Source organism: Coregonus clupeaformis, unplaced genomic scaffold, assembly GCF_020615455.1.
Source record: "Coregonus clupeaformis isolate EN_2021a unplaced genomic scaffold, ASM2061545v1 scaf0173, whole genome shotgun sequence".
Classification (NCBI taxonomy): Eukaryota; Metazoa; Chordata; class Actinopteri; order Salmoniformes; family Salmonidae; genus Coregonus; species Coregonus clupeaformis.
In genome coordinates this window covers 116009-128728 of record NW_025533628.1, presented here as the reverse complement: position 1 = coordinate 128728, position 12720 = coordinate 116009, and the positions used below count along the sequence as shown (strand labels likewise).

The window sequence follows — 12720 nt, the reverse complement described above, 5'->3', positions numbered from 1 at the left end:
TCTTCTAAAGGTTGGGCTGGAAATGGCAACGCTTCATGTCATAGATGTTGACTGTGAAGCCTCTTCTAAAGGTTGGGCTGGAAATGGCAACGCTTCATGTCAGATGTTGACTGTGAAGCCTCTTCTAAAGGTTGGGCTGGAAATGGCAACGCTTCATGTCATAGAGGTTGACTGTGAAGCCTCTTCTAAAGGTTTAGGATATGACGGTTGATGATTGAGTAGACGGCTTATTTTAAATCAGTTTGGATGAATACAAACTCAGAAAGCAGGGTTTGAGGCAACATGATGAATTATTGTATTTTTTTATTTTTCTTTACATGGCAAAAAGGGAACAGTACATCAAGGCATAGCTCTGTAAGAGCCTTCAATTGTAGCGTCCTTCGGCAAAACAAAACACCTTCAGGCAACATGCAACTGTCCCTTGGCTCTCTGGTAGAGCTGGTGTTGCCCAACTGTCCTGTCCCCAGAACAATCACTTTCATCGGGAGGCAAGGTGACTTGGCCTGGGGTGTGCGTGGGTTGGCGTCCCAAACTAGCGGTAGGTCAATTATTACAGGTGGACAAAATGTGATACTGAAGATTTCACAAAAACGATTTAAAATATACTCTTCCTTGATCTAATGGCACATCATCTTTCTCAGAATCGTGAATGTCATATTCCTGGAAATGCAAGGGAAGTCATTAAATGACCAAGATAATAGCTGAACATCTTTCTGAAGGATACCATGTATCCTTGGTGACAGTCTCAAAATAGTTATTATAGTTAGATGAGAAAGAAACCATTTTTACCATTTCATCCACTGGCCTTCACTGAAAATAGTTAACTGAATACGAATTGTGTGTCCCCGATCAGCAGTCATCTGTCCATAGATCAGGCCTGTGGAACAGCTTCCAATTGGCTCATCCATCCCCTCCTCTCCCCTGGAACTCTTCCCAGGTCGTTGCTGTAAATGAGGACGTGTTCTCAGCAACTTAAACTGGTCAAATAAAGTACAGCAATGTGTTTCAACCAAAAAAAAAAGATTTTATTTGTACAAAGACATTTCTAACCATAGACATTCTGCAGCGTGTTGTGTTCTACTTGGGTCCCAGCATCTCATGTGGCTTGACCCACGCGTCAAACTCTTCTGCTGTCAGGTATCCTAGCTTGATAGCAGTTTCCTTGAGGTTTCCTCCCTCTTTGTGGGCTGTCTTGGCAATCTTAGCAGCTTTGTCGTAACCTATTGAGAAGATAGAGAGAAGGGATTCAATTCAGACCGATGACAAACCACCACCTTCTACTTCCTCAACTACAGTGAGGGGAAAAAAGTATTTGATCCCCTGCTGATTTTGTACGTTTGCCCACTGACAAAGACATGATCAGTCTATAATTTTAATGGTAGGTTTATTTGAACAGTGAGAGACAGAATAACAACAAAAAAATCCAGAAAAACGCATGTCAAAAATGTTAATGCCAACTCCTGTTAACCACTGTGACTGACGGGGGGGGAGGAGGTCAAAAGTAGAGCACTACATAGGGAATAGGGTGACATTTCAGACACACCTTGGCCCTCCTTACCAAAGGCACTGAGCTGGAACTATGATGAATTAAGGTGAATGCACCAAAGTCGCTCTGGATAAGAGCGTCTGCTAAATGACGTCCACAACACCATTTATCACAACACTGAACACTGACATTTATTTAGTGTTCTCTAAAAGCACTGACTGGCTGCTGCCATCAGTGTTTTAATGCCCAAGTCACTGTTCGTTGATGGATTGTGTAGAAGCAGTGAAGGGTTTAAACAGACTCACTGTGCTGTAGAGCAAAACATCTCCTTTCCAATACTCACATTACAGTCTGGTGAATGTCAGCACTGCTGAACTTGGGACTGTAAGTTACTGCCCTCTAGTGGTTAGATGTGGTTACAAGCGAAAGACAGATAGATAACCTGTTGATTTCTCCTGCAGTTGTATTCTGCACAAAAACACTGCTGGAGCAAATCAACAGTGTGCAGGTATCTAGATCTCTTTCATGACTTGACTTCTTGTACCCTGCACTTGCAGGTCCCTGTATGTCCATACGGGGGGCGGCGCACAATTGGCCCAGCGTCGTCCGGGTTTGGCCGGTGTAGGCCGTCATTGTAAATAAGAATTTGTTCTTAACGGACTTGCCCAGTTAAATAAAGGTTAAATAAAAAAAATAAAAAAAACCTTTGAAGCAGATTCAGTGCTACAACACATACCTATGTGTGGGTTGAGGGCGGTGACCAGCATCAAGGACTCGTTCATGAGTTTGTTGATCCTGTCGATGTTAGCTTCAATGCCCACCACACAGTTATCAGTGAAGGAGACGGAGGCGTCCCCGAGCAGCCTGGCTGAGTTCAACACGTTCTTTATCTGGGAGGAGGAGAGAGGACGAGTTAAAGTATGACTGAGGCGTCCCCCAGCAGCCTGGCTGAGTTCAACACGTTCTTTATCTGGGAGGAGGAGAGAGGACGAGTTAAAGTATGACTGAGGCGTCCCCCAGCAGCCTGGCTGAGTTCAACACGTTCTTTATCTGGGAGGAGGAGAGAGGACGAGTTAAAGTATGACTGAGGCGTCCCCCAGCAGCCTGGCTCAGTTCAACACGTTCTTTATCTGGGAGGAGGAGAGAGGACGAGTTAAAGTATGACTGAGGCGTCCCCCAGCAGCCTGGCTGAGTTCAACACGTTCTTTATCTGGGAGGAGGAGAGAGGACGAGTTAAAGTATGACTGAGGCGTCCCCCAGCAGCCTGGCTGAGTTCAACACGTTCTTTATCTGGGAGGAGGAGAGAGGACGAGTTAAAGTATGACTGAGGCGTCCCCCAGCAGCCTGGCTGAGTTCAACACGTTCTTTATCTGGGAGGAGGAGAGAGGACGAGTTAAAGTATGACTGAGGGGTCCCCCCAGCAGCCTGGCTGAGTTCAACACGTTCTTTATCTGGGAGGAGGAGAGAGGACGAGTTAAAGTATGACTGAGGCGTCCCCCAGCAGCCTGGCTGAGTTCAACACGTTCTTTATCTGGGAGGAGGAGAGAGGGACGAGTTAAAGTATGACTGAGGCGTCCCCCAGCAGCCTGGCTGAGTTCAACACGTTCTTTATCTGGGAGGAGGAGAGAGGGACGAGTTAAAGTATGACTGAGGCGTCCCCCAGCAGCCTGGCTGAGTTCAACACGTTCTTTATCTGGGAGGAGGAGAGAGGACGAGTTAAAGTATGACTGAGGCGTCCCCCAGCAGCCTGGCTCAGTTCAACACGTTCTTTATCTGGGAGGAGGAGAGAGGACGAGTTAAAAGTATGACTGAGGCGTCCCCCAGCAGCCTGGCTGAGTTCAACACGTTCTTTATCTGGGAGGAGGAGAGAGGGACGAGTTAAAGTATGACTGAGGCGTCCCCCAGCAGCCTGGCTCAGTTCAACACGTTCTTTATCTGGGAGGAGGAGAGAGGACGAGTTAAAGTATGACTGAGGCGTCCCCCAGCAGCCTGGCTGAGTTCAACACGTTCTTTATCTGGGAGGAGGAGAGAGGACGAGTTAAAAGTATGACTGAGGCGTCCCCCAGCAGCCTGGCTGAGTTCAACACGTTCTTTATCTGGGAGGAGGAGAGAGGACGAAGTTAAAGTATGACTGAGGCGTCCCCCAGCAGCCTGGCTGAGTTCAACACGTTCTTTATCTGGGAGGAGGAGAGAGGACGAGTTAAAGTATGACTGAGGCGTCCCCCAGCAGCCTGGCTGAGTTCAACACGTTCTTTATCTGGGAGGAGGAGAGAGGACGAGTTAAAGTATGACTGAGGCGTCCCCCAGCAGCCTGGCTGAGTTCAACACGTTCTTTATCTGGGAGGAGGAGAGAGGACGAGTTAAAGTATGACTGAGGCGTCCCCCAGCAGCCTGGCTGAGTTCAACACGTTCTTTATCTGGGAGGAGGAGAGAGGACGAGTTAAAGTATGACTGAGGCGTCCCCCAGCAGCCTGGCTGAGTTCAACACGTTCTTTATCTGGGAGGAGGAGAGAGGACGAGTTAAAGTATGACTGAGGCGTCCCCCAGCAGCCTGGCTGAGTTCAACACGTTCTTTATCTGGGAGGAGGAGAGAGGACGAGTTAAAGTATGACTGAGGGGTCCCCCAGCAGCCTGGCTGAGTTCAACACGTTCTTTATCTGGGAGGAGGAGAGAGGACGAGTTAAAGTATGACTGAGGCGTCCCCCAGCAGCCTGGCTGAGTTCAACACGTTCTTTATCTGGGAGGAGGAGAGAGGACGAGTTAAAGTATGACTGAGGCGTCCCCAGCAGCCTGGCTGAGTTCAACACGTTCTTTATCTGGGAGGAGGAGAGAGGACGAGTTAAAGTATGACTGAGGCGTCCCCCAGCAGCCTGGCTGAGTTCAACACGTTCTTTATCTGGGAGGAGGAGAGAGGACGAGTTAAAGTATGACTGAGGCGTCCCCCAGCAGCCTGGCTGAGTTCAACACGTTCTTTATCTGGGAGGAGGAGAGAGGGACGAGTTAAAGTATGACTGAGGCGTCCCCCAGCAGCCTGGCTGAGTTCAACACGTTCTTTATCTGGGAGGAGGAGAGAGGACGAGTTAAAGGTATGACTGAGGCGTCCCCCAGCAGCCTGGCTCAGTTCAACACGTTCTTTATCTGGGAGGAGGAGAGAGGACGAAGTTAAAGTATGACTGAGGCGTCCCCCAGCAGCCTGGCTGGAGTTCAACACGTTCTTTATCTGGGAGGAGGAGAGAGGGACGAGTTAAAGTATGACTGAGGCGTCCCCCAGCAGCCTGGCTGAGTTCAACACGTTCTTTATCTGGGAGGAGGAGAGAGGACGAGTTAAAGTATGACTGAGGCGTCCCCCAGCAGCCTGGCTGAGTTCAACACCATGTTAATCTGTGAGGACGGGAGAGGGGAGGAGTTACGATTATGACCCAGCTACCTGCCAACTAGCCTGGTCCCAGATCTGTTTGTGCGGTCTTGGGAACAGATCTGGGACCAGGCTTCCCGACAACCACCTACTTGCTGACCAAACAGGATGTGTTGCAAAATACATTTACTCACTGATTCAATCTCATTTCATCCAAACTGCCTGCAGGTGTCTGCGGAGCCCGACGCTAAAATTGTTATATTTTATACGCTTGATGCGCTGCAAGTCTCCTGTTAACCACTGACAGGGGGGGGGGAAGCATCTCAGTCAAGTCCCGCCTCTCCCATCTAATCATTGTTTTATACCAGTGCTGGGAAAAGTACCCAATTGTCATACTTGAGTAAAAGTATAAATCAAATGTAAATGTGTCACATGCGCTGAATACAGCAGGTGTAGGTATACCTTAGAGAAATGCTGACTGACAAGCCACATTTAAAAAAAATTACAAATCACAAAAAAAATACAAAATAAAATACGAAATAAAAGTAACAAGTAATTAAAGAGCAGCAGTAAAAATAACAGTAGGGAGGCTATATACAGGGGGTACCGGGACAGAGTCAATGTGCTGGGGCACTGGTTAGTCAAGGTAATTGAGGTAATATGTACATGTAGGTAGAGTTAAAGTGACTATGCATAGATAATTAACAGAGTAGCAGCAGCGTAAAAGAGGGGGTGGGGTGGGGGGGGGGCAAATGCAAATAGTCCGGGTAGCCATGATTAGCTGTTCAGGAGTCTTATGGCTTGGGGGTAGAAGCTGTTAAGAAGCCTTTTGGACCTAGACTTGGCACTCCGGTACCGCTTGCCGTGCGGTAGCAGAGAGAACAGTCTATGACTAGGGTGGCTGGAGTCTTTGACAATTTTCTGGGCCATCTTCTGACACCGCCTGGTATAGAGGTCCTGGATGGCAGGAAGCTTGGCCCCAGTGATGTACTGGGCCGTACACACTACCCTCTGTAGTGCCTTGCGATATATATACGAATAGAGTTGTGTGGGCGAGCGATTTGCTGATGTCAACATTGTGAACAGAGTGCCCCATGGTGGCGGTGGGGTTATGGTATAGGCAGGCATAAGCTACGGACAACGAACACAATTGCATTTTATCGATGGCAAAACTGGCCTATTAGTATTGTCTTAGTTGATGGTAATATCAGTTCTTACCATCATTGGCTTGAAGACGTTAAGCTCAAAGTGTCCATTACTGCCTCCGATGGTCACAGCCACGTTGTTTCCCATAACCTGGGCTGCTACCATGGTCATGGCCTCGCACTGGGTGGGGTTAACTTTCCCTGGAAGATATACGTTCAAATACATCTTAGTTAAACCCCCATGGTTAAAATACATCTTAGTTAAAACCCCATGGTTAAAATACATCTTAGTTAAAACCCCATGGTTAAAATACATCTTAGTTAAAACCCCATGGTTAAAACACATCTTAGTTAAAACCCCATGGTTAAAACACACACACACATAAGTCAACATTCCAAGGTAGGACATTACACACTAGCTCAAATCACAACCGGTTTGAAATCCCACAACAATAGAGCTGTGCAGAGGTCAACAACACTCCTTCTGATGGGAGGGTAAACACTGGACAGCACAGCACAGCTTTCAAGGCTCTCAAGAATGTCAGGTCTGTCTTCAGTAGAAACGTGTGTAATAATTCCATGAGCACGATCACTTCCTGTCATGAGCATAGGTTCCTTACCCTTTCAAAACAGCCAGAAGTACGTCAACATGTTATTGTTGCAGGTCCCTGAATAAAGGCAGGTTGTGGGTAGCTAGATAGTCTCTATACCATGTCTTGCTGAAGTAGAGGTCAAGGAGCAGGAAGAAGAAAAGGCCTGGACAGAAATAAGCCCTGAAACCTGACCCGGCCTAGATGGACGATTCAGAACAGCTGGGAGACACGTGGGATCATGCAGCTCTGTTCCACTTAGCGAATGCAAAACCACTGGGACACATACAGTGGGGAGAACAAGTATTTGATACACTGCCGATTTAAACAAATAAATAATAATAATTAATTACTTAAAAATCATACAATGTGATTTTCTGGATTTTTGTTTTAGATTCCGTCTCTCACAGTTGAAGAGTACCTATGATAAAAAATTACAGACCTCTACATGCTTTGTAAGTAGGAAAACCTGCAAAATCGGCAGTGTATCAAATACTTGTTCTCCCCACTGTATATAGAAGAGCACAATAACTTGGGTACTATGCCTTCTACGGCATGTCCAAATACTGTTCACTCTTTCAGAGATCTCCTTCACTCCTTTCCTACTGACAGTGAACTATATTGTGTTATGCTTGACAACTATGGTGAAAACCAGACTATGGAAACTCACCAGGCATGATGCTGCTACCAGGCTCGTTCTCAGACAGACAGAGTTCTCCCAGGCCAGAGTCGGGCCCAAACCCTAACCCCTAACCCTAACCTACTTACCAGGCATGATGCTGCTACCTGGCTCGTTCTCAGGCAGACAGAGTTCTCCCAGGCCAGAGCGGGGCCCGGACCCCAGGAAGCGGATATCATTGGCGATCTTCATCATACTGACGGCCACCGTGTTCAACGCTCCGCTCAGCTCCACCAGAGCATCGTGGGCCGCCAGAGCCTCAAACTTGTTGGGAGCCGTCACGAAAGGCAGACCTGGAGACAGGTTATGACATCATGTAGACAGGTCTTGATAACAATAGAACATTAAAGGCTGACAGTGTATGTAATGTATGACTTATGATAACAGCTGGGAGGGAGAACTGTAGCCACAACAACACAATTCGAACCCTCTGACACAACCAAGTGACTTGGTGTACAGAGAAAACAGGAGAGGACCTAGAACAGAGCCCTGGAGGACACCAGTAGTGAGACATTAAAGAGGACCTAGTACAGAGCCCTGGGGGACACCAGTAGTGAGACATTAAAGAGGACCTAGTACAGAGCCCTGGAGGACACCAGTAGTGAGACATTAAAGAGGACCTAGTACAGAGCCCTGGGGGACACCAGTAGTGAGACATTAAAGAGGACCTAGTACTGAGCCCTGGGGGACACCAGTAGTGAGACATTAAAGAGGACCTAGTACAGAGCCCTGGGGGACACCAGTAGTGAGACATTAAAGAGGACCTAGTACAGAGCCCTGGGGGACACCAGTAGTGAGACATTAAAGAGGACCTAGTACTGAGCCCTGGGGGACACCAGTAGAGATACATTAATGAGGACCTAGTACAGAGTCCTGGGGGACACCAGTAGTGAGACATTAATGAGGACCTAGTACAGAGTCCTGGGGGACACCAGTAGTGAGACATTAAACAGTACAGAGCCCTGGGGGACACCAGTAGTGAGACATTAAAGAGGACCTAGTACAGAGTCCTGGGGGACACCAGTAGTGAGACATTAAAGAGGACAGAGTACAGAGCCCTGGGGGAAACCAGTAGTGAGACATTAAAGAGGACCTAGTACAGAGCCCTGGAGGACACCAGTAGTGAGACATTAAAGAGGACCTAGTACAGAGCCCTGGGGGACACTAGTAGTGAGACATTAAAGAGGACAGAGTACAGAGTCCTGGAGGACACCAGTAGTGAGACATTAAAGAGGACCTAGTACTGAGCCCTGGGGGACACCAGTAGTGAGACATTAAAGAGGACCTAGTACAGAGCCCTGGAGGACACCAGTAGTGAGACATTAAAGAGGACCTAGTACAGAGCCCTGGGGGACACTAGTAGTGAGACATTAAAGAGGTCAGAGTACAGAGTCCTGGAGGACACCAGTAGTGAGACATTAAAGAGGACCTAGTACTGAGCCCTGGAGGACACCAGTAGTGAGACATTAAAGAGGACCTAGTACAGAGTCCTGGGGGACACCAGTAGTGAGACATTAAAGAGGACAGAGTACAGAGCCCTGGGGGAAACCAGTAGTGAGACATTAAAGAGGACCTAGTACAGAGCCCTGGAGGACACCAGTAGTGAGACATTAAAGAGGACCTAGTACAGAGCCCTGGGGGACACTAGTAGTGAGACATTAAAGAGGACAGAGTACAGAGTCCTGGAGGACACCAGTAGTGAGACATTAAAGAGGACCTAGTACTGAGCCCTGGGGGACACCAGTAGTGAGACATTAAAGAGGACCTAGTACAGAGCCCTGGAGGACACCAGTAGTGAGACATTAAAGAGGACCTAGTACAGAGCCCTGGGGGACACTAGTAGTGAGACATTAAAGAGGACAGAGTACAGAGTCCTGGAGGACACCAGTAGTGAGACATTAAAGAGGACCTAGTACTGAGCCCTGGAGGACACCAGTAGTGAGACATTAAAGAGGACCTAGTACAGAGCCCTGGGGGACACTAGTAGTGAGACATTAAAGAGGACAGAGTACAGAGTCCTGGAGGACACCAGTAGTGAGACATTAAAGAGGACCTAGTACTGAGCCCTGGGGGACACCAGTAGTGAGACATTAATGAGGACCTAGTACAGAGTCCTGGGGGACACCAGTAGTGAGACATTAATGAGGACCTAGTACAGAGTCCTGGGGGACACCAGTAGTGAGACATTAATGAGGACCTAGTACAGAGTCCTGGGGGACACCAGTAGTGAGACATTAAAGAGGACAGAGTACAGAGCCCTGGGGGACACCAGTAGTGAGACATTAAAGACGACCTAGTACAGAGCCCTGGAGGACACCAGTAGTGAGAAATTAAAGAGGACAGAGTACAGAGTCCTGGAGGACACCAGTAGTGAGACATTAAAGAGGACCTAGTACTGAGCCCTGGGGGACACCAGTAGTGAGACATTAATGAGGACCTAGTACAGAGTCCTGGGGGACACCAGTAGTGAGACATTAAAGAGGACCTAGTACAGAGCCCTGGAGGACACCAGTAGTGAGACATTAAAGAGGACCTAGTACAGAGCCCTGGGGGACACCAATAGTGAGACATTAAAGAGGACCTAGTACAGAGTCCCTGGGGACACCAGTAGTGAGACATTAAAGAGGACCTAGTACTGAGCCCTGGGGGACACCAGTAGAGATACATTAATGAGGACCTAGTACAGAGTCCTGGGGGACACCAGTAGTGAGACATTAATGAGGACCTAGTACTGAGCCCTGGGGGACACCAGTAGTGAGACATTAAAGAGGACAGAGTACAGAGCCCTGGGGGACACCAGTAGTGAGACATTAATGAGGACCTAGTACAGAGTCCTGGGGGACACCAGTAGTGAGACATTAAAGAGGACAGAGTACAGAGCCCTGGGGACACCAGTAGTGAGACATTAAAGAGGACCTAGTACAGAGCCCTGGAGGACACCAGTAGTGAGACATTAAAGAGGACCTAGTACAGAGCCCTGGAGGACACCAGTAGTGAGACATTAAAGAGGACAGAGTACAGAGCCCTGGGGGACACCAGTAGTGAGACATTAAAGAGGACCTAGTACAGAGTCCTGGGGGACACCAGTAGTGAGACATTAATGAGGACCTAGTACAGAGCCCTGGAGGACACCAGTAGTGAGACATTAAAGAGGACCTAGTACAGAGTCCTGGGGGACACCAGTAGTGAGACATTAAAGAGGACCTAGTACAGAGCCCTGGAGGACACCAGTAGTGAGACATTAAAGAGGACCTAGTACTGAGCCCTGGGGGACACCAGTAGTGAGACATTAAAGAGGACCTAGTACAGAGCCCTGGGGGACACCAATAGTGAGACATTAAAGAGGACAGAGTACAGAGTCCTGGAGGACAGCAGTAGTGAGACATTAAAGAGGACAGAGTACAGAGCCCTAGGGACACCAGTAGTGAGACATTAAAGAGGACCTAGTACAGAGTCCTGGGGGACACCAGTAGTGAGACATTAAAGAGGACAGAGTACAGAGCCCTGGGGACACCAGTAGTGAGACATTAAAGAGGACCTAGTACAGAGCCCTGGGGGACACCAGTAGTGAGCCATTAAAGAGGACCTAGTGCAGAGCCCTGGGGGACACCAGTAGTGAGACATTAAAGAGGACCTAGTACAGAGCCCTGGGGGACACCAGTAGTGAGACATTAAAGAGGACCTAGTACTGAGCCCTGGGGGACACCAGTAGTGAGACATTAAAGAGGACCTAGTACTGAGCCCTGGGGGACACCAGTAGTGAGACATTAAAGAGGACCTATTACAGAGCCCTGGGGGACACCAGTAGTGAGACATTAAAGAGGACCTAGTGCAGAGCCCTGTGGGGACACCAATAGTGAGACATAATGGAGGACAGGGTACAGAGCCCTGGGGGACACCAGTAGTGAGCCATTAAAGAGGACCTAGTACAGAGTCCTGGGGGACACCAGTAGTGAGACATGATGGAGGACAGAGTACAGAGCCCTGGAGGACACCAGTAGTGAGACATAATGGAGGACAGAGTACAGAGCCCTGGGGGACACCAGTAGTGAGCCATTAAAGAGGACCTAGTACAGAGTCCTGGGGGACACCAGTAGTGAGACATAATGGAGGACAGAGTACAGAGCCCTGGAGGACACCAGTAGTGAGACATTAAAGAGGACCTAGTACAGAGCCCTGGGGGACACCAGTAGTGAGACATAATGGAGGACAGAGTACAGAGCCCTGGGGGACAGCAGTAATGAGACATTAAAGAGGACCTAGTACAGAGTCCTGGGGGACACCAGTAGTGAGACATTAAAGAGGACAGAGTACAGAGCCCTGGAGGACACCAGTAGTGAGACATTAAAGAGGACCTAGTACAGAGCCCTGGGGGACACCAGTAGTGAGACATTAAAGAGGACCTAGTACAGAGCCCTGGAGGACACCAGTAGTGAGACATTAATGAGGACCTAGTACAGAGTCCTGGAGGACACCAGTAATGAGACATTAAAGAGGACAGAGTACAGAGCCCTGGGGGACACCAGTAGTGAGACATTAAAGAGGACCTAGTACAGAGCCCTGGAGGACACCAGTAGTGAGACATTAAAGAGGACAGAGTACAGAGCCCTGGGGGACACCAGTAGTGAGACATTAAAGAGGACCTAGTACAGAGCCCTGGAGGACACCAGTAGTGAGACATTAAAGAGGACCTAGTACAGAGCCCTGGAGGACACCAGTAGTGAGACATTAAAGAGGACCTAGTACAGAGCCCTGGGGGACACCAGTAGTGAGACATTAATGAGGACCTAGTACAGAGTCCTGGAGGACAGCAGTAGTGAGACATTAAAGAGGACCTAGTACAGAGCCCTGGGGGACACCAGTAGTGAGACATTAAAGAGGACCTAGTATAGAGCCCTGGGGGACAGCAGTAGTGAGACATTAAAGAGGACAGAGTACAGAGCCCTGGGGGACACCAGTAGTGAGACATTAAAGAGGACCTAGTACAGAGCCCTGGGGGACAGCAGTAGTGAGACATTAAAGAGGACAGAGTACAGAGCCCTGGGGGACACCAGTAGTGAGACATTAAAGAGGACCTAGTACAGAGCCCTGGAGGACACCAGTAGTGAGACATTAAAGAGGACAGAGTACAGAGCCCTGGGGGACACCAGTAGTGAGACATTAAAGAGGACCTAGTACAGAGCCCTGGAGGACACCAGTAGTGAGACATTAAAGAGGACCTAGTACAGAGTCCTGGAGGACACCAGTAGTGAGACATTAAAGAGGACCTAGTACAGAGCCCTGGAGGACACCAGTAGTGAGACATTAAAGAGGACCTAGTACAGAGCCCTGGGGGACAGCAGTAGTGAGACATTAAAGAGGACCTAGTACAGAGCCCTGGGGGACACCAGTAGTGAGACATTAAAGAGGACCTAGTACAGAGCCCTGGGGGACAGCAGTAGTGAGACATTAAAGAGGACAGAGTA

General features: G+C 48.7%; 1 protein-coding gene across 4 annotated transcripts in view; it reads right to left on the bottom strand.

The window, feature by feature from the left end:
• Positions 1 to 283: 283 nt before the first annotated feature.
• The window catches only part of LOC121578733 (fumarate hydratase, mitochondrial), a 36904-nt gene continuing 24467 nt past the window's right edge, over positions 284 to 12720 (bottom strand). For 2 of the 4 annotated variants that reach the window (XM_041893143.2, XM_041893129.2), the window contains 4 exons: positions 7345 to 7548; positions 6060 to 6187; positions 2223 to 2376; positions 284 to 1220 (listed from right to left, as the gene is read on the bottom strand). In XM_041893143.2, the coding sequence (XP_041749077.2) occupies positions 1078 to 1220; positions 2223 to 2376; positions 6060 to 6187; positions 7345 to 7548 (629 nt within the window). In that variant the 3' untranslated portion in view covers positions 284 to 1077. The remainder of the gene's footprint in view (positions 1221 to 2222; positions 2377 to 6059; positions 6188 to 7344; positions 7549 to 12720) is intronic. The other 2 variants (XR_006002827.2, XM_041893136.2) reach the window with 2 other exon arrangements.